Consider the following 20,889-nt stretch of genomic DNA (forward strand, 5'->3'; position numbering starts at 1 on the left):
TAAATATCATTACATTAGATCTGAATGAGCCCAGCTAACAAAAATATGTTCTAAGTATGCTTTAACATTCGCATTATGTTATTTTATGAATGTTCTTTGAACGTTCAAAACATATGTATTTTTAATTTTTTTTTTATTTTAATTTTTTTATTATGTGAACATTAGAGAAGAGATTAATTATGCATTTCATCATCGCAAGCATTATGAGAATGTTACTTGTGAATGTTCTCGGAACCAGTAAGCAGTAACTAGTAAGTAGTACATTAGATGAATGAATAAAAAACATTCCATCAATAATGTATAATGGATGTTTTAGTACTACTGTTTTGAGAACATTATTTAAGAGCAGATAACTATGAATGAACATTCAAGTTACATTACTGGAAGAAAGAACCTTGTCAGAATGTTAGCCAAAGTTTTTGAAGAACAGAATTCTTCTATTATTTCAATTCACTTGCTGTATTTCTTTAAAATAAATGCGACTGGTTTGGTATTTTATCAAATGCAGTGACATTCATTCTAATTGTTCAAATACATTTTCCACCTCTTGTACTTATTCCAACTCTCCTCCTTACTCCTTTCCGCTTCTTCCTTCTTTCTGCTACACAAACACACATACGTTTTCTTCTGAGGGTGTGTGTTCCTTTGAGGATTTGTAGTCTTGACAAACAAACGTGAGGAGTGAAAGTCTCTGTCTTCCAGGCTCTGAAGTCCCAAATGAATAATCAGATCAGATGAACAGATCTTTCTGTTCACCGTGCCCTGTGACTTTTTGAGTGGATTTGAAGAAGGAAAAAGAAATGCTATAAATATGGAACGATTTCTCATATCATAACTTGCAGGTAAGAATCACCAAATCCATCTAAAGAGACTTTGATTATGTATTCATAATAAATGATTAGATTCCTCTCTTACTGTTTATTTTTGATTTCCATTGGTTTAGTGGTTGTTTTCTCAAGCATCTCTCCTGGTATTTTTGCCGGAGTAGAGCAGGAAGTGGGATGGGCCGTGTGCTTCTGATAGAGCCGGCAGTTGGCCTGTATGCGTTTGCCATGTTTATGATCTACCCGCTGCTGCAGCAGTATGTGTACCGTAGGCTGTGGTTTGAGCTGAGTGGCACGACCTACCCTGCTGAGAGTCTGTCTCACTGCTCAAACAACCACAGCTATGTCACCATTCACCAGGTCAGAGCCTTCAGCTGCTTCAGTCATGGCCACCTCTGACTCATTAAAATCTTCTGTTTCTATGTGAAGCCATTTATCACATGTTTTGTAGATCTGTGCGATGGGTTGTGACAGCTAAGTAACACAACAAATTAGCCACCTTTAACTATGAATCTATAACTTTAAAATGTATAAAAATTAAAAAGAATTGGATTGTTTCTGATGAATAATAACCTATTTGGAGATTGTTCTCTGTTATGACGAAGACAGCTGTCAAGGACAGTAATTCTTTGTTTTTGTTTGGTTTTATTTACAAATTGATTTAATATATACCAACTGAACTGAATATTATTTTTAAGTTCCTAAAAAAAAGACACCCGAAAAATTAATTTCCCCTAAATTGATCATACAGGGGAAATAAAACGTCTGGACATTATCTTTAAAACTAAAACTATTAAAAACATTTTTGAAACAATCTAATTAAATAAAATGCCTAGGCAAGTAACTGAAATAAGCTTATGCTGAAGCATTAACATTATTGGACTAAAACTGGAAAACAGTAAAAACTAAAACTGAAATAAAAAATAGTCTTAAATAGTAGTAATAAAACTAGAATAATAAAAATAAAAGCAAATTCAAAATATTAATAAAAATTATAACAGTATAAATACTACTGAAATTACTTTTGTAACATTTAAATTTAAATGCCAGCAAATTAAACAGCTCAGAGAAAGACATATTAAAAAGTTGAAACAGAATGAGGGCGTGCAGAGACTAAACTGTTTGCTTTGTTAACTATGTAAAGTTTACATTGATGATGCTCATATTTCAATAAAAGTGTTCTGGAGAACCGGTTATATTTGCTTAAGTTGAGCTCATGTTTTAGTACTCGTTTGTGTTTGTAGTCCTTGTGTGTGTAAGAAAATTCCTTTTCAATTCACAAGCTCTTACCGTGGAGGTGCCTGTCATTTAATATATATTTAAATTACCAGTATCCTGTTTCATGTTCTCTTTCACTCTCTACTTCTCCCTAGACTCAGTTAACTAAGCTTTACAGGCATACATAAGAACTGTTAAACATTGTTTTATGTTCTGGCTGATTTTTACATTTGATCTGAAAGTTTGTTTTCTCCTCTCTCAGGCAGTGCAGAAGGAGACGTCAATTTTCCTCCTCAAGAGTGAACTGTGCTTCCTCATTCCCAGTCTTATTTCTGCATTGTTCCTGGTCTCATACAGTGACTACTGCGGGCGTAAAGTTGCCATCGTTCCTCCTCTGGTGGGCGACACTCTGTTCGCCCTCTGCTATGTTTTGGTCAGTAGATTCTCCTTCAGTCTCACTTACCTGTTAGCTGCCTCCTTCCTATCGGGCCTGATGGGCGGCCCCACCACTCTGATCGGCGGATGTTTCGCCTATGTGGCCGACCTCTGCGGAGAAGATCTGGAAGGACAGAAGACTGTCCGGATGGCTCGGCTGGACATGATTTTAGGGGTTTTGTCTGGCTTAGCTTCTCTGTGCACTGGATTCTATATCAAAGTGGCTGGCTTCACATGGCCCTTCCTCACCGCGGTCTTTCTGCATCTGATAAACCTCTTCTATGTGCTGGTGGTCTTGAAGGAGTCCCTGGTTCTTTCAAATCCCAGTCTGTCTTCGTCCAGTCACTCAGCTTCTGAAGCCCCTCGACTGAGCCAGTCTCAAGCTCTTACTGTCCGTCTGCAGGGCGTCTACCTGCTCTTTGCGGCCTCGAAACGGAGAAGGAACATTGTGCTGTTGCTCATGCTGGCTGCTTTTGCCTTTTTCAGGGTGATTATGATAATAATAAGCTCCATCTGTTTGTGGTACATCAGAAGTCACAGTGAAGTGCTTCTAGTGGCATCAAACGGAAATGCAAATTTAAGAAATGGATGCTTCCAAACAAGTTATATTAACAGGTTATATTATAAGCCTTCTTAAGTTGATACAACAGAAGCCAATTAAAAATATGAATGGATAAATACACTGAAAAATATGTAAAATTTAGTATATAAAAATAAATCAGAATAAGTTTATAAGGCTTAAAATAAGTAGTATATTTGTAAAGATACACTACCATTTAGAAGTTTGGGGTCAGTATTTTTTTTTATGTTTTTATATGTATTTATTCAGATATAGAGAGCAGTAAAGTAAACACATTTATAATGTTTCAAAATATTTCTACTTCAATTAAGCACAGCTCTTTTGAAGTTTCTGTTCTTCAAAGAATCCTGGAAAAAAAAATTATCATGGTTTCCACAAAAAAAAAATATTTAGCAGACCAACTGTTTTCAATATTGATAATAAATGTTTCTTGAGCAGCAGATCAGCATATTAGAATGATTTCTGAAGGACCATGTGACATTGAAGACTGATGCTGAAAATTTAACATATTTAAAGATCTAAAAAAAAAAAACATTTATTTTAAATTGTGATAATATCACAATAATCACAATATAACTGTTTTTACGTTGTTGTTTTTTGTTTGTTTGTTTTATCAAGACTCATGGTGAGCATAAGATTATTTAAAAATTTCATTTAAAAAAATCTTACCGATCATAAACTTTTGAATGTTGGTGTATTTACAAAAATAAAAGTTACTATAGATGATGATTATGATTATCATTATTGTGTCCCTCACAGGTAGCCCTGCAGGGTGGCATGTCCATCTTCATCTTGTATGAGCTGAACACTCCTCTGTGTTGGAGTGAGGTGTTTGTGGGTTATGGCTCGGGTCTGTCCACTGCCATCTATCTGGTGAGTTTCGCCGGTGTGGCACTGCTGTCCCGCTATCTGCCTGACGCCTACATCATCTTACTTGGGCTGACGTCTGTGGCAGCTGGCCTCATCATGGCAGCGTTTGCGAAGACTACCCTGCTCATGTTCCTGGGTAAGACTGAGTTTGGGCATTTATGGAGTTTCTAATGGGCGGCTGGATGGTCTGTTTTCAGGTGGAACAATTGTGTATGTTTTATTCATTGCAGTGAGGTTGCCTTTGCTGCTGTCCATCATGCCAACTCCTGTCTTACGATCCATGATGTCCAAAATAGTGTCTGGATCTGAGCAAGGTAAGAATCACAGTAGAATAGATCAACTTAAATTTTTATTTTATTTAATACAATATAACATAAAATAATAGATCAACTTAAATTTTTATTTTATTTGTTACAGTTTTTCGTTCATTCCCAGCAAACAAATCCAGGCATTTCCAAAAAATAGAACATTCCCAATTCACTTGAATTCTGAATTATTGATGGCTGTAAGGTTGTATCTTGTGTCTGTGTGTTTGTGTACAGGTGCCATGTTTGCGTGTGTGGCCTTTGTGGAGATGCTGAGTGTTGGTGTCTCATTTACAATGTTCAGCAGCATCTATGCAGCTACACTCTCCTGGTTCTCCGGGTTTAGTTTCCTGCTGGCTGCAGGCCTTACTCTCATACCAGCCGTCCTGATCTGGTAAGTAGCCCACACCTAGGCCTATATTCCTAAACTGCAACCATTATACTTGTGAAAGCATCTGGTTTTATTAAAGAAAAAGTTTACACAAAATCGTCAATTCTGTGATTCAGTCATGTCATCCAAAATTCACATGATGTTGTTTTTGTCTGTAGAACATAAATGTAGAAATCTGAAGAATTAATACACAGCTCCTGCTATATAATGGCAATTCACTTAAAGTGTATAAAAAGTGTTGTTTTCTATTTAAAAGTATCAGTTTCCTTTACTTCCACATTATTTTTTCTTTCATTGAAGTTGCTCCCTTTTGAAAAGTGACTGATTTATTCAAAGACTGACAAGCCAATAGCTTTCGAGTAAGGACTGTGGAGGAGCATTTCATTGGTTGAACAGATTGTGTAAAATCATAGCACATTAATAACACATACACAACAAAAACAAAAAACATTAATTTTTCCCTTGAATTAGTAAAAGTAAGGGATTACTCTCAGTTTTTCCTTAATTAAATTATGGTTACTTCTGATGTAATTGCATTAAATATTGTATAGACTATAGAAGAATTCTGTATAATACAATATAACATCAATACAATATAACATCAAAATTTTACATCTACTTTGATCAGTTTCAGAATAACTTATTTAATTTTATATTATTTATTTGAAAGAATTTAAAGAGCAGTTTCATATATATCCCTGTATTGTTCAGCTGGTCTCAGTTAAGAAAGTATTTAGTAATTAGTAATGCAACACATTTTAGAGAGAGTAGGCCTAATTAGTACAGTAATCTAATATCACTGTTGAAGATTAGTAATGACTCTTTTAGAGTAATTCAATCAACACTACTCACTGAACAAATCAGTGAACACTTCCTAATACTTTTGGTAATTAGGTTCAGAAGATTCTAGTCACTGGGATGAATCTAGTTACTTGCCACTAAAAACACCAAAAAAGTAGTCCACATGACCTGTGCACTACATATCAAGCTTTCTGTAGTAGTAACTGAATGCAATTCAAATGTTAATTTTAAGTGAACTAAGTGTTAATAATCCAATGTTGCTATTACTTTTATGTTTAATTGTTATTTAAAATTTTCTCACAGATGAAATTTCAAATGTAACAAATTGACACATGCTTTCCCCTTAGTGTTATTCTTTGTCTCCGTCTGGATGTGTATGAGGAATCCATCATACTGACAGAAGAGATGATGGAAAACCACACAGAAATCTTAGAACTACCACCATAACATGGACACTGGGAACTCATTTCCTCCTTCTTTGGGACAATAGTGTCCTCTAGTGGAACGTTAGAAAACACTTGTGTGAACGGAGGAGAGGTTAAAAATCTGGAACCAAGAACTCTGATGTGTGTAGATGTTCTTGGTTTCTTTTTGGGATCAGAATGAATCGTTGTTTAAGGTTAGATGAAGAACAGCTAAAAGACACTGTCATTCACATGGGTGAAAATGACTTAAAATGTTTTAAAAATGTAAAATCAGTTTTTATTGTAGTTTATTTAACTTCATGCATACATTGTATATAAAATTGCCATTTGAAAGTTGTTACATGTTGATATATGTTCTAAAATATGATATTGATATTGTATTTTTTTAAATAAATGATTTGTAAACTTGTGTAAACTTTGGGAATATTCAGCGATCATTTCTTCATGAAGTGGCTTATGATATCCATGGGTAGAGGGAAGATGACGGTAGAGTTCTTCTCAGCTGCGATGGTGCTGAGTGTTTGGAGGTATCTGAGCTGAAGTGCGGATGGAGACTCTGAGATCACAAGAGACGCCTCCTTCAGAGCCCTGGATGCATTCATCTCACCTTCTGCTGCAATGACCTGTTTTATCACAAACCATTCTGTTAGGGTGTGGCATCACAAAACTGTAAATTAAATTACCAGTAAATTACATTTGCATATATTAGTAATGTGTGGCAGTAATACTCACCTTCGCTCTGGCCTCACGGGCCGCCTCCGCCTCGGCTGCCATTGCTCTCTGCAGTTGCTGAGGAAGTTTAACATCTTTAATCTCCACCCGCTCCACCTTAATTCCCCATGATTCTGTGGCCTCATCTAGAGTCATCTGCAGCAGGGAGGAGAATTATAGAACAAACTTTCAGGTACTTGAATCAGACAATTCAAGTGACACCATTATACTGTACCTGTCATTATCACACTCACCTGCATACTTTGGGAGATGCCTTCTCGGTCAGAAAGGACCTCAGACAGGTTCTTGGTGCCCAGGACATTCCTCAAGGTGGTCTGGGCCAGTAGGCGAGTGGAGTAATCTGCATCAGTCACATTTGCCACTGAGGCAACAGGGTCATTTACACGGAAGTACACAACGCCATCCACAGAAATTGTCACTGAGTCTTTGGTCAAGATCTAAATGCAAACAAAAATGAAAATGTGGCCACTTAGTAAATGCCATAAGTAAATACTAATTGCGAGTCTTAAATGGATGAATTCATGCATATTTTATATTAAACATCAGACTACAGTTTACTGACAATCTTATCCAAAATAGCATAGGGGAGAGCGGGGCACAAAGTAACACTTTTTGACTCTCTTAGTTTGTGTACATCCACACGGGGTTCAGAATAGAATTTTTTATCCACAGTAATTTTACACTTGTCTAGTATAAATATGTCGCTTTGTTTCATAATTACAGTGTACACGTTTTTCTTTATCTACCCCAAAGTCCTTTCATAAATTGTCTCTTTCTACACTCAAAAAATGGGAGTGAAATGTGACAACATGCCCCATAGGTGGGGTACATTGTAACATCTGAGGGGCACATTGTAACATGACCATATGACAGGTTAAAATGTTATCTGATCAAATGAAAAAAATATATATGACAAACTAAAATATTTTGTTAATAAAAATATTACCACTGAGGTGCCCTTGAGCAAGGCACCAAACCCCCAACTGCTCCCCAGGCACCGCAGCATAAATGGCTGCCCACTGCTCCGGGTGTGTGTTCACGGTGTGTGTGTGTTCACTGCTGTGTGTGTGCACTTTGGATGGGTTAATACAGAGCACGGATTCTGAGTATGGGTCACCATACTTGGCTGTATGTCACGTCACGTCATCAATGCTTGGGAGGACCCACATAAATGAGAAAAAATGCTTTACAGGTCTTTGTATAATAATTTCTAAACATTAAACTGACTAAACATTGACTGTCAGTCTTTATTCACCTGTTTCTCATTAAAATTAATTAAAGGAAATTATGTAAATTACATCGCTAATGTCGTAGAATAGCACATTATAACGCAGTGTTACAACCTGCCCCATCTGCGCAAGTGGAATTTAAAACTGATTAGTCTAATCTTATAAAAACAAAACAAAAAAAAAAGAAATAATAAATAACAAATAACAGATTGGAGATTAAAATAAAAGCAGATTTGTCTCATTAAACATGAATAAATAAAAAAACTGAGATGAAAAATTTACTTAAGCTAGAATTTTAATTTTACTATGGTAAAATAAATGTTCAGCGATATCTTCAAAAGATTTTTGAATTTTGGCACACATTTTTTTCTATATAATGTTAATATGGTAACTAATAAATACTGTAAATTTTGTTATGCTAGCATGTGTGGAAATAGGCTATTCAAACCACGTGTTACAACTAACCCGCTTTACTCTGTGCCCCGCGCTCCCCTACTAGCATTCTGCTCTATTTTCTCATATATACGTGGCACAAATAAGAGCACTGTTTATTGTGTTATTCCGAATTCAGACTCAAACTTTTCTTTCAACAACTCTTACTCATTCAAGACAGAAACAAGACTGTCTTTATGACCGAGTCATTGAATCATTCACGGAAGTGATTTGTTCAAATGAGGAGCAGTTGATTACGCTTTGACTACTTTGCTGGAATTATTCACGCCGGCAGAGCAAAAACAGACAAAGTAATTGGCATTATAGTTTGTTAAATGTAAGTTACTCTATATTAACTTCTCGTTTATTGAGTATTTATTTTTAGTTTACCTCCTGGGGAGGGATGTTAAATGAGATGGTTCGAAGATCCACTTTGACAAAAGAGTCCGTGCAGGGGAGGATGAAGAAGATTCCTAGACACAGGTAACATTTTTGAATTATACTTGTTATTATATGATCTGTGTCATACACCATCGATTAGTTATTTGAACTAAACTCCATGTACAGGAGTTGAGCTAGCAGGTCACATTATTGTTTTAAGAACAAGTTGTGTTAATCTCCTCAGCTGTTAAACATTTGGTACCTGTGGATCAGAGGAACGTCTATGGCAAATATTAATAAATCAAAAGTTGGTGTTACTTCAGTATTTATTTAGCTTGCAAGTACTGAACATTCATGTTTACCTGGTCCTTTGGCTTTTCGGGCTGTTATCCGCCCCAGTCTAAATATGACAGCACGCTCATACTCTTTCACAATCTAAAAAACAGTAATCAAACATATAAAGTGGGTTATAAAACATTTGAACAACAACTGCAGGTGTAAAACATTCCTGATGTAACTTCCTGTTAAAGTGCAAGACTTAAGTGAAGTATTTAGTTATCATATTTTGTAAAATTAATTATTATAAATAGCTATAGTCAAATTAATACATGACCATAAAATATTGATTTGAGTTTAAATTTTAATAAATGCAATTCATTTTATTTTATTTTATCATTTGAAAAGAAAGGCAGATGTGTTATGAGAGTCATGAAACCGATACGAAACCAGTCGTCTGTATGACAACTGTATGGTAAACTTAAAAATGAAAATGAAAAATATAAAAATAAAATGAATTCAAAATAGTAATAAAATTTACTAAAATTATACTAAAATAACATGGGTCCAAGAATAGTAATTCATATTTTTCAACAGGACAAAATATGTTTTGTTGTCCTGTTGTGGTTCATACCTTAATGCTTATGAAAATGCTGATTGGAAATATCAAGATGGAGAAAAATGCAGAGATAATCACAAGGATCCACCCACAGCAGCCCAGACCCCCGTCATTTTCACCTGCAACCACAGAAAACGGTGTCATTCTCAAAAACAGCACATGACTAACATGAAGATAAATAGGTCAAATTTTTCAAGAACACAGTGCTAATTACATGTTTTATTCAGTGCATACTGCATGTGATTTGATGCTTCTCATGGAAGATATACTAATAAATATAATAAACATACTATTGTCTTGTGGAAAAACGGAACCATGAAGTTTAAGGACTTTCCCCACATCCTAGTTTAAAGGGGTCATATGCAATTTCAAGTTTTCCTTCCTCTTTGGAGTGTTACAAGATTGCTAAGTTGCAAAGACAAAAGTCTCAAAACCAAAGAGATATTCTTTATCAAAGTTAAGACTCTGAAATATTTGTGTAATGCCGCCCAAATGTTTTGTGAACCTAGGAGAGGAGGTAATTCTGACTTTGCTACGACAATCTGGCGCTTCTGAACACGCAAAGAAAGAAGGCGTGGTTTCAGTAACCGCAGTTAGTGTTGAAGCAGCCATGTCAGGGAGATGCTGTGTGTAGGCAAAAGCACTTTATTTGGCCTTCCAAAAGTACATGCATTTAGGAATCTTTAGATTATCTGAACCAGCTACTGTAATTAAATTATTTTATAATTATTTTGTGAACCTAGGAGAGGAGGTAATTCTGACTTTGCTACGACAATCTGGCGCTTCTGAACCAGCTACTGTAAGTATGTTTTGTTATTAGTTTAAGTATTTGCTATTGAATGTTTAAAAGCAGAGTTTTGAGCGTCGCGCGCGTGTGTGTGCACGCATGTGATAGAAAGAGAGTCAGCTGTCTTAACCATCCATGGCTTGTGTACTGCAAACACATACAAGCTTCATCACCTCTGTTCCTCTTTTGGGCTGGAACTGATGGTAAAACTAAGGACATTATTAACTGTCTTTACATTTATTGTGAAAGATGAAGCTCACGATTATGGAAAGGGGCATTACATTTCCAACGAGTGCTTGCGGTGTTCGGCCAATCACAATGCACTGGGTCAGTTGGCCATTCAGAGCAGACTGCGCTTGTCGGAAGGAGGGGCTTTGTAGAAAACAACTCCTTTGAGAGAGGCGGGGCATAGAGGACCTACAATAATGTACAGTATTTGAAAAATAATGTGTTTTGAACATTAAAGCATGTCAACATATTCTGTTACACCAAATACACAAAATAATGATCTTTAAAAAAGCATCACATGACCCCTTTATACCTTAATGACAGGATGAACCAGATAAACGTGTCATTAGGGAGACCCTCTTCATCATAAATCAGCTCTGGGTGGTCCTTTATGAGCGGGTGGGTGGTGAAAATTGGCCCTCAACCCCTAACATATACGGCTATGCTAATTTTTCCACACACACACACTACACCCAGCAATTTTAAACCAAGGCCATATTTTATGTTCATGCCCTTTCTATCTTAATCTTTTAAGAGAAAGAGCAACATGTGTTTACATTTTCTACATTTTACTTATAAAGTTATGATTTGATTTATAATCTGATGTGATTATTGAAATCAGCATGGACTTTTGTGAATCTTTTTGTGAATCCAACGTCAAGATTTTAGTACAAAATTATTAAATACATTTAAAAAAATGGGTATAGTGTTCTGTGATGGTCACCATCTCTTTTTCACCATTTTAGCTGTTTTGAGGTTCCTTTAAATAGTCCTGCAGTTACTGTACTGTTAGATAATTTGACACATATTAACTTCAAGCTTAGTAAACATTTCTTGTCTGTCCCTGGTGATTATATCTAAACAATTTCTGACTATGAATACTAAAAATAACACAAACAGATATTTGACTTCATATATGTACTGCGTATTTCATTGTTCCTCTTTCCTCATGCAAGTACAATTGTGTATTGGTGTGTAAAAATTGACTGCTTTGGAAACCAAACACTAATGCAAATGACAAATCTAACTGATGGTAGTTAAAGAATACAACCTCTATCGACACCTCAATCAACCTCAACACTCCTGTAGTAGTTTTAGTTAAGACATTTACTATATTATATTCTTAGTACATTACTTGTTAAAGTCCAATGTTCATAGACAAAAGGGACAGAGGAAAAAAAGGTGAGATCATCTTACTGATTAGATTCTGCTTGCTCTGGGCTCCTCGCTCCATATCAGACTCCATTTCTATGTGGGTTTGTTGCTACACGAGATTCTGTGTAGAAGACAGCACTGGCTTTGTGGGTGACTGAGAGATATATTTGTACTGCAAAAGCACTTCCTATGAAGGGTGTGGCCTTGTCTGCAATGCAATTAGAAGATCATTTACAGACCCTAATGGTCTCATGATACCATCCACTGTGCAATATGAGGCTGATGTTTGTTAAAGAAGCAGTTATGATGATTGTGATTTCTCTGAAAGATCCGCTGTGTCTGCTTTTAGTAAAACTAATAAACCATTTCAGTGATTTATGAAACACTCTGGTAGGTAGATCAGTATAATAAAATGTAGCTATGTAAACTTTGCATATCAGTAAAGCTTGATTATCAAAAGAAATCAAATGTTGCCGCTAAACTATGGGATTTTTTGAGGCTAAATGGTTTTTATTACTATTTCTAATCCTTTTATAACTATATTTACTATATAAATATTTTGTATTACCTCTATCTAATGAGGAATTTCATCCATTGCTTACATGCATGAACTCATAGGTAGTATTGCACAACGGCAGATAAGTGATTGAAAGGTCAAGTGGAAACTAGTGATGAGTCTTGTGACTCATGACGTGGAAAAGATTAATGTGGTTATTTCACTCCCACCATGTGACCAAAAGCAGCGTAAATCAATGTCTAAATAATCTGTAATATTTTATACCAGTTCTCTCAAAATGTTCACCACCAAAGACCTCAATATTGACATTTTGCCAGGTTTTCTCTAACAAACAAAAAAAGGAAATCAGTAATACAATACAAATTTTGTTTTTTTTTAATATATATATTTAATCTATACATTAATGCAGAACTATATTTACTATATAAATGTTAATGTTAATTAATGCTTAAACATTAACAATAAGCAATAAATTTGTTACTGTATATATTAATCTTTGTAAACATTAATAGAAGTACAACCATTCAGTGTTAGGTTATGTCAGCTTAGGCCCATTAATAGAATATTAACAGATACAACTTTGGATTTCAATAATGTATTAGTAAAACTTGTTACGAATATTAACTGAGATTAATAAATGCTTTACAAACATTTTTCAGTGTTAGATTATATTAACTAATGTAGTTAGGTCATGTGGGAAGTCATGGCCTAATGGTTAGAGAGTCGGACTCCCAATTGAAGGGTTGTGAGTTCGAGTCTCAGGCCGGCAGGAATTGTGGGTGGGGGGAGTGCATGTACAGCGCTCTCTCCACCTTCAATACCATGACTTAGGTGCCCTTGAGCAAGGCATCGAACCCCCAACTGCTCCCCGGGCGCCGCAGCATAAAATGGCTGCCCACTGCTCTGGGAGTGTGTCCACAGTGTGTGTGTATGTGTTCACTGCTCTGTGTGTGTGCACTTCGGATGGGTTAAATGCAGAGCACGAATTCTGAGTATGGGTCACCATACTTGGCTGAATGTCACGTCACTTTCACTTTTTTTTTTAATAAATGGAACCTTATTGTAAAGTGTTACGATTTGGAAACAGACCTCTTACCTACTATATTCACCTGTGTGGATAGCTAATAGTGATCCATATTTTGTATTATCTATATCTAGTGAGGAATTTCATCCATTGCTTACATGCAGGAACTCATAGGTGGTATTGCGTAACACCAGGTAAGTGATCAAAGGGTCAAGTGGAAACTAGTAATGGTAGGAGTCTCATGATGTGATGTGACCAAAAGTATAAGCAGGGTAAATCAACGTCAAAAATAATCTTTTTTATAACAGTTCTCTGAAAAGGCTCACCAGCAAAGACCTCAACAGTTAACCATGCCAGGTTTTCTCTAACAATCAAAAAAGGGGAAAACAGAAAATACATTACAAACTTCTTTCCAATACATTATCTGTGGTAAATTAACATCACTTTTCTGTAAATAAATACATAAGCAATAGCAGCCTTCAAAAAACCAGTTGCAATTCACTAATTTCAATAATCTTTTATATTTAATCTGGTATTATTGGAATTCCGGCAGCAAATCATTTTGAATTTGTTTGGGTTTGTCTGTAGTGTCTGCTTACATTGCATGTGTCTCAAATTAAAAAGTTGCTGTGGGTTTAGTGGTCATTCTGGAAATTCCTGAACAGGTGAAGGGTAAAGTGACATATCTACTGCTATGAATAATGACAAACAACAAAGAAAATCTAAGAAAAGAACTTTATTTCATGATGCTGTTCGAATGTACTAGACTAAACCTACCATATTCTTTATTATATTTTATAATATATATATAATGAAAACAAATGTGAGTACTGTAGACTCTGAGATCTACATTGTATACATGTAAAATTCATGGTTCTGACCTTAATATCAGCAAAATTGCACAAGAGTGTAAAATATGTAACACTAAATTCACTTAGGAGTTGCAAAACAACTCAACTTCTTTAGAGAAGATTGCAAGGTAACTTAGGAAAATAATAGTAATAAAAAAAAAAAACAGAACAGCTACAGTACAAAGATCAAACACATAACTTACCCATTCTCAAAGGGTATTTACATGTACAGCATTTGACAGACATTTGAAGAAAAGGTCAGTTAACGCACTACTTTCATGATACAGGGAAAAACAGTTTAGTAAAATTAAGACACCCGCACTGTTCACATTTACTCTAATGGTGTATATTTAAAATTAATTTTAGCATTCTTTTTTTTTTTTTTTATTATGATGCTTAAACAGAGTTAAGCCCTAATTACTTCTACAAACCAAAAAAATATATAAAAAATAATACTAAAGAACAGTATTAATCTCATTCAAATACAGTCCAGCCTTCAAAAGTCAATCAAAATTATCTTCTACTAATGCAGTGCGCTAAACCACAAGCTCATCTTGATTTGAGACTTGTATCTTTTAAAGGAAATTATTGGAGAGTAGAGCTTCCACATTAGTTTCTGAATTTTACCCATGATTGTGTTATGACAATTATGACACCTTTTTCCATGCAGAGCACCAGAGTCCACAATGTTCGTCATTGTTTATGCACGCTTCACTCAAAATGTCACATAGTTTTCGATATGCCTGCCCTCTGTAACTCACAATGAGTTACTGCCAGCCCAGTTGTGGATGCAGGCCTGGCTGCAAAGGGAAGCTCGAGCCTGTGGCTGCAGGGTAGTTAGTGAATCCATTTGGCTGGGGAGGGTAACTGTCAAGCGCTGATGCAGAGTGAGCCTGCAATCACACACACAAAACATACAATAACATTTGCATAGAGTAGAGTAAATTCTTCTAAAAATATTGCTCGTAATCATAATAGCAGGCATAGTAATAATATCCAGTAGCCCTTTAAAATGATCAAATAAAGAGCCACAGCCTCTGATTAATATATAGATACCTGCAAAAGAGCAGATTGCATGGCGGAGTTGTGAAGACCAGAGAGGGCAGCAGGAGATGCTGTCGTGGAGAAGCTGGGCATCCCTGGGGGGAAAGACAGCAACCCTGGAAAAGCTGCACCTCCAGGGGCCTGGAGACTACCAGTTAGCCTAAGTAACACATTAAGCAGCATTGCATAAGCCTATTAATAATACAATTCTAATGATCATCTTACTAACACAAATAGATTGCACTTATGTAGTTGACAATTATCTGTTAAACTAAATTCAAAGGCAACCGTGCTATCTGAAAAGCTATCACACATATGTGCTCACTACAATAACGCTTCTTGACAGCAATAATTCACATGTTCTATATATTGTTGATAGAATTGGTATCTAAACTTCTAGATAATCAGCCATATGACCCAAAAATATTTTTGTGGCTATGGTTTACGTTTGACAGTTATACCATATCTTTGAGGAACACATATCATAGAAAATAAAATATAGAAAATATATACTTTGGACTTTTCAACTGGAAAGTGTTTGACATATCCAGTTCAAGAACCCAGTGACCTGCCTTGCTAACTACGGATTATATTGGCATTCTAAGGCAGCATCCTGAGACAGAACCTCAAAAGTTACTTTATACTCATTTTGATTTCAATAGATTTCCCCATTACCATGTTGTTAAGCTTTCGGTACAATATTTAAATACACATAAAATACAAGTAGTGGAATGAAATATATACATAATCATCTTTAAATAATCAAACATAATTATACTTCTTACATTTTAGAGAAGCCCGCTGGCAAGTAGGCAGCTCACTAGGTTTTGGAACTGATTTTTTCATACGATTGACAATGCAGATGATCCATATTAGTTTAGCATAGAGGGGCTCAATCCCATCCCCAATGATCTACCTTCCAGCAAAGATCTTCAGGAGCACTTGATAATTACAGACAGAGGAACTGAACTATGCAGTTAGGTAGATTTCCAGGAACAGGATTTGACACCCCTGGTTTAGCACTTTCTGCTTATTTCAAATAATCCTAAATCAGGGGTAGCCATCCCTGCTCCTAGAGTGCTACCATCTGGCAGGTGTGTTTTTTAAACACACTTGAATCAGCTAATCAAGTCCTAATAAGCGGTGTTTAGGATTACTTAAAAATAACAGGCAGATGTATTGGAGCAGGGTTGGAACTGGAGTCTGTCTTCCAGGAGCAGGGTTTGGTACCCTAATTACTGCCCTAATTTCAACCCTAGAAGGGTATTCAAACATCTCTACCTAATACTTTATAAATTTGTGCAACATAATTAAATAAAAGAAAAAAACAAATTACCCAGCCTGGCCAACAAGGGTGGGGTTGAAGTTAGAGCTGAATGCAGAGGCGAATCCAGGAAGCACAGGAGAAGAGGAACAGAGGCCTGCTGCGGCCTGGAGAGGTGCAACAGTGGCTACTGAGGAAGAGGCTCCTGGAAGCCCCATTAAGGAGGACAGCACCGGACTACCAGCTGCAGTGTGCCCTGAGCCTCCAAAACCTGGGAAGGCAGGGTTTGGGCCGGAAGGAAGACCCGGGAACACGGAGGGAGCTGTGGTCAATCCCAGGCCAAATGGGGAGGGCGAGGGAGCACTAGAGTGAGCCAGGCCAGAATATACGGATGAGACTGGAGGAGTAGGAGTGGATGGGGTGGAAATGGAGGACTGGGCTCCAGGGAAAGGAGACATTGCTGGAAAATGTGGAGCAGGGCTGCTTCCAGACTGAGAGCCCAGAGCAGATGAAAGACTGTGTAGTGCAGATACACCAGCAGTGCTGGGTAAAGAAGACTGTGGCGAGGCAGCACCATGGGCCATGCCAAGGGGTCGGGAAAGAACAGCAGAGTTTGGCATTACTAGAGAGCTAAGAGAAGGAGTGCTAGAGCGGGAGGGACCTCTGAAAGCAGAAGGGACAGGACTGTTGCTTCCACTACCTCCACCTTGCCGGGCCATGGAGCTAGCATGTTGGTCAATAAACAAAGCTCCAGCAGGGCTACTCATGGCTGTCTGAGAGGTCAGTCCAGGAGAGGGTTTAGGACTAGGACTAGACGCCACTGGTAATCCACCAACACCTTGCATGCTGGGAGTAGAGCGTCCAGGATTGAGGGAGGACATCCCTGAGGGTGTGTAACTACGGATAACTGAATGTGACTGGGTAGAGGGAGTGCCAGGGAGCAAAAGTGCTGACTGGGAATCTGAGGAGGGTGGGTACCCCTTCTTTGTCAAGGGATCATCAGTTGCCCTGGGAGTAGATGCCAGTCCACCAGTAGGTGTTTCTGAGCGGGGAGCACTGTGGAAGGGAGAAGGAGGGATGCTTGTACTTGGCCCAGGTGTTCCACAGGGTGTTCCAGATGGGGTATGACTTTTGATGACTGAAGGGGTGTTTCGACCAGAAGGGGGCATGCCAGCGAATGGAGAAGGAACTGGCGTGGTGTGGCCACTGGAGTTTGAAGCAATTTGGGGAGAGCCAGCTGGGACAGGAGGCCCTTTGATAACTGAGGGCGAGGGGGCAGGAGTAGGGGAGGGGGTAACAGGGTTCTGGGATGGGACCATGCCAGGAAAAACTGGAGTGATTGGTGTGGTAGGCTGAGGCTGGGAGGTGGCAGGAGTGGATGCGGTGGAATTATGAGGAGAAATAGCAGGTGTGCCAGAGATGTTGGAGGTTGGATTTTGCTGCCCGGCAGGTCGGCTGTAACCTGAAAATATGAAACAATCAGTACAATTAAATATTAGAAGGAAGAAAGTCCTATGAAATGAAGACAAAGGTACCACATGACTAAGTTTATTAGTGTTTGATTTGAAAGACGCATTAGAAAGCAAGAGAGAATTCAGGAAATCTCCCAATCCACTAGCTCCACCATAAGAAGCACAATGCAGCAGAGCAAGCATTCTTGCTGTAAACATGGACTGACAATATACAACATGACATAGTGCCCCCCTGAGACAAAATGAATTAGGGATATACCAAATAATTTTCTTGGTTCAATAGAAAAAAAATGAACTCGTCAAATTTAACTAATGTTAAATTTAGGCATATTTCTCAATCAAGTCTAAAACATTAGCCTCACCACAAAGATTTAAGAAACTGTGATTTTTGCGCATTTGTGCTCTCAAACTTGTAACTGTGTAGTTTACTTCTGTTGCAAGTGCCTTAAAGTAAACCTTTTTTTTTTTCAGAACATTACTTTCATGAATGCATTCCGGAAAATCTGAAATAGTGTTTAGTGAGCATGACAAGTGTACAATACGCATTCTAGAATCTGTGCTCTTTATAAGCATTCGTGGCATATGGAAATTACCATATTAGTTCTGATAGATCAGTAAAGAAACCCCAGAGAGATTATTAAGCATGATCAAACTGCATGCTATAGGTGCTGCAGGCAGATTTAGAGCATGCCATGGTGAGGTAGGGTCTAGAGACAGCATTGCTGTCACAGCTGTTAAGGCAGCACACAGCGCTAGCAACAGCAACTGCACGTTGTACCTGCCAAATTGGGAGTGGCTCGGTAGGGTGGGGGTGGCACACTGGCAGTGATGACCCCACCCACTGACACCAGACCTGCATTGTTGTACGCACCTGGGCAGCATCCGGAGAAAAAGGTAAGAACATTCTACATCCAGTCCCCCAAATTAACTTTCATATTGCACACAGACATATTGCTGGCATATGCATGGTCTACTATTTTTTGTACATTAGGGAGATTATTCCCCATACAATTTATTCTTGATCATTTTTTTTCTAATCTAAAAAAAAAAAAAAAGGGTCTTACTTGGAGCGATGGTTGCATGTGGCCTACAAGGTGGGATAGGGTACGGCACAGGTCTGTGCGGATTGTACGTTGATGGTGATTACGGAAAAAGAGAGAAATGGATGTAATAAGAAATCCTTAGCCATTAATGAAAAGCATTTAAAGAACAAATATGTTTGGGCAATAACACATATCCATTAAAACATACTGGTTTGCTTGGTCCAAGGATGCGTGCAGCAATACCCTTTCCATCCAGGGTTGCATCGTCTCCATCCTTTTTGGCAGGAATTCTCTTTAAAGTTCCAATAAAAGCCACAATTAATTTTAAAGAGCTGAATTAAACAATATGCATTTAAAATGTATTTAATAGATTTATTACATGAAGGAACTTACAGGGAATGTTCCAGTGACCTGGCTGGGTTTGCCTTTGGGGTAAGGGTTGCCTGGGATCATCCCACAGGATGAAATCATAGCCACTGGAGCTTTACATCCCACCTTACACACTTAACAATTACAAACATGTACTGCATTTAAATCTTCATTCATTCAGTATAGTCTACACTTGACCATGACGTACAGTTTGTAAATTCTGTAAGTTAAACCTGTAAGTTTTACCTGCTCTAGGATTCTTCTTGCACACCGCTTCTCAGCGAGGTGAGTACGGAATGCATCATCCACAGGACGGAAATTTTGGGCATCAGAAATATTTCTGTAAAGTATAAGTTACATATTGCATTGCCGCATGATATTTAATTTGTTTGGATATTTGCTGATGTGCATAATTTCTGTAGTGTGTAACTTACAGAGCTATAAGTTCCAGTACAATAATTCTGTCCTTTGAGAATGTGAAACAATTAAGGATGTTTGCAACCTTTGTTGTTGGAATTGCAACCATTTTCTGCAGGAAAAAACATGTGATGCAGTTAAATGAAGTCATTTAGCTCAACTTAAAAAAAAATATATATATATATAAGAAGCAGAATTCTTACATGTTGCAAGGCTTTGACTGCCTTTATCTGTGGCTCTGCCCAGGAGAAGTATTTTAAAATGTCAATCACCTGAGGAAGGAAGCTTTACATGTAAGCAGATGTACAGTAAGGTACTGTGGAATTACGGTTCTCTACAGTCACTGTATCAACATACCTGTTCACTGGAGAAATACCCATGAACCTGCTCTATAGCTTTGATACGTTGATCTGTCAAAACACATTCAGAACAAACAAAAATGACAGTATTAATGTTATTCTCCTTTGCATATTCAATAATCATAATCACCCAAACAGACCACAACTGCCTCTTTCCAGATAAGGCAATAAAAATATGTAAACATAACTAATTCAACACCTTTCTAATTTCGTCCAAGACGATATCAAATGATTTCTTGTCCATCTTCTCTGCCGATGTTCCGATCACTGTTTTGATTTCCAATTCCTCCTACAGCATCTCACTGACGACCCTTCATTCACCTGCTGATGGGAAGCTCACCGCAGTAACTTAACCCTGTTATACTTATTCACAGCATCAATGTAAGAATTCATCAACTTTGTGCATATGGTCTATCCTTTTAGTGAACCGAGAATAATTTCAGAAAGGTTCAGCAGGTACTATAAAAGGCTGGCGGTCTCTTTAAGTTCAGGCTGGCATGTCATGAGGAACAACAATGGTCCAGTGCTAAATCACACACTCCTCAAATGCACCATTCTTCACACACATGCAAGTCTTTTATCATGTTTGCACAATTACTGATTTCGCCGAAGTGATTGAAGGTCATAGTCCACGCGCTAGTTTTGATAATTTTGATATTTCGTCGCTGTTCGTTGGGGTTTAGCAGAGATGCTAAAGGCTGCAGTTCGTGTGCGACTTCCTTTGTCAGGACCCCGACATGAAAGAGTCTGTTTCTAAATACGCCTCGAGAGAGTTGACATCATATTTGATTTATTATTAAATAATTGTTATTATAGTTTTTTTCTATGCCTTTTTATAACA

General features: G+C 37.5%; 3 protein-coding genes across 5 annotated transcripts; 1 reads left to right on the forward strand and 2 right to left on the reverse strand.

Annotated features, from left to right (window-relative positions):
• The first annotated feature begins 81 nt into the window (after window positions 1–81).
• On the forward strand, window positions 82–6,264 carry slc46a3 (solute carrier family 46 member 3). 2 transcript variants are annotated; one of them, XM_019098870.2, is made up of 7 exons: window positions 82–842; window positions 944–1,184; window positions 2,305–2,964; window positions 3,817–4,063; window positions 4,158–4,241; window positions 4,470–4,626; window positions 5,772–6,264. In XM_019098870.2, exons 2-7 carry the CDS (start codon window positions 1,002–1,004, stop codon window positions 5,869–5,871), a joined length of 1,431 nt encoding a protein of 476 aa, XP_018954415.1. In that variant the 5' UTR covers window positions 82–842; window positions 944–1,001; the 3' UTR covers window positions 5,872–6,264. The 2 variants fall into 2 exon arrangements, with proteins under 2 accessions (XP_018954415.1, XP_042620978.1); XM_042765044.1 differs by lacking the exon at window positions 82–842 and having other exon boundaries at window positions 857–1,184.
• Window positions 6,104–11,877, reverse strand: LOC109084176 (stomatin-like). The gene is made up of 7 exons (XM_042765045.1): window positions 11,731–11,877; window positions 9,534–9,637; window positions 8,986–9,058; window positions 8,633–8,715; window positions 6,815–7,018; window positions 6,582–6,716; window positions 6,104–6,472 (listed from the first exon to the last, which is right to left on the reverse strand). Exons 1-7 carry the CDS (start codon window positions 11,777–11,779, stop codon window positions 6,284–6,286), a joined length of 837 nt encoding a protein of 278 aa, XP_042620979.1. The 5' UTR covers window positions 11,780–11,877; the 3' UTR covers window positions 6,104–6,283.
• A 2,073-nt stretch (window positions 11,878–13,950) lies between these two features.
• Window positions 13,951–20,782, reverse strand: LOC109084173 (proline and serine-rich protein 1-like). 2 transcript variants are annotated; one of them, XM_042765047.1, is made up of 12 exons: window positions 20,248–20,782; window positions 20,047–20,112; window positions 19,893–19,961; window positions 19,707–19,801; window positions 19,519–19,612; window positions 19,297–19,407; window positions 19,112–19,195; window positions 18,925–19,003; window positions 18,639–18,731; window positions 16,461–17,850; window positions 15,137–15,284; window positions 13,951–14,973 (listed from the first exon to the last, which is right to left on the reverse strand). In XM_042765047.1, the coding sequence occupies exons 1-12, from the start codon at window positions 20,290–20,292 to the stop codon at window positions 14,848–14,850; spliced, it is 2,400 nt and encodes a 799-aa protein (XP_042620981.1). In that variant the 5' UTR covers window positions 20,293–20,782; the 3' UTR covers window positions 13,951–14,847. The 2 variants fall into 2 exon arrangements, with proteins under 2 accessions (XP_042620981.1, XP_042620982.1); XM_042765048.1 differs by lacking the exon at window positions 18,639–18,731.
• Window positions 20,783–20,889: the final 107 nt, after the last annotated feature.

This window comes from Cyprinus carpio, chromosome A10, assembly GCF_018340385.1.
Source record: "Cyprinus carpio isolate SPL01 chromosome A10, ASM1834038v1, whole genome shotgun sequence".
NCBI classification, from domain to species: Eukaryota; Metazoa; Chordata; class Actinopteri; order Cypriniformes; family Cyprinidae; genus Cyprinus; species Cyprinus carpio.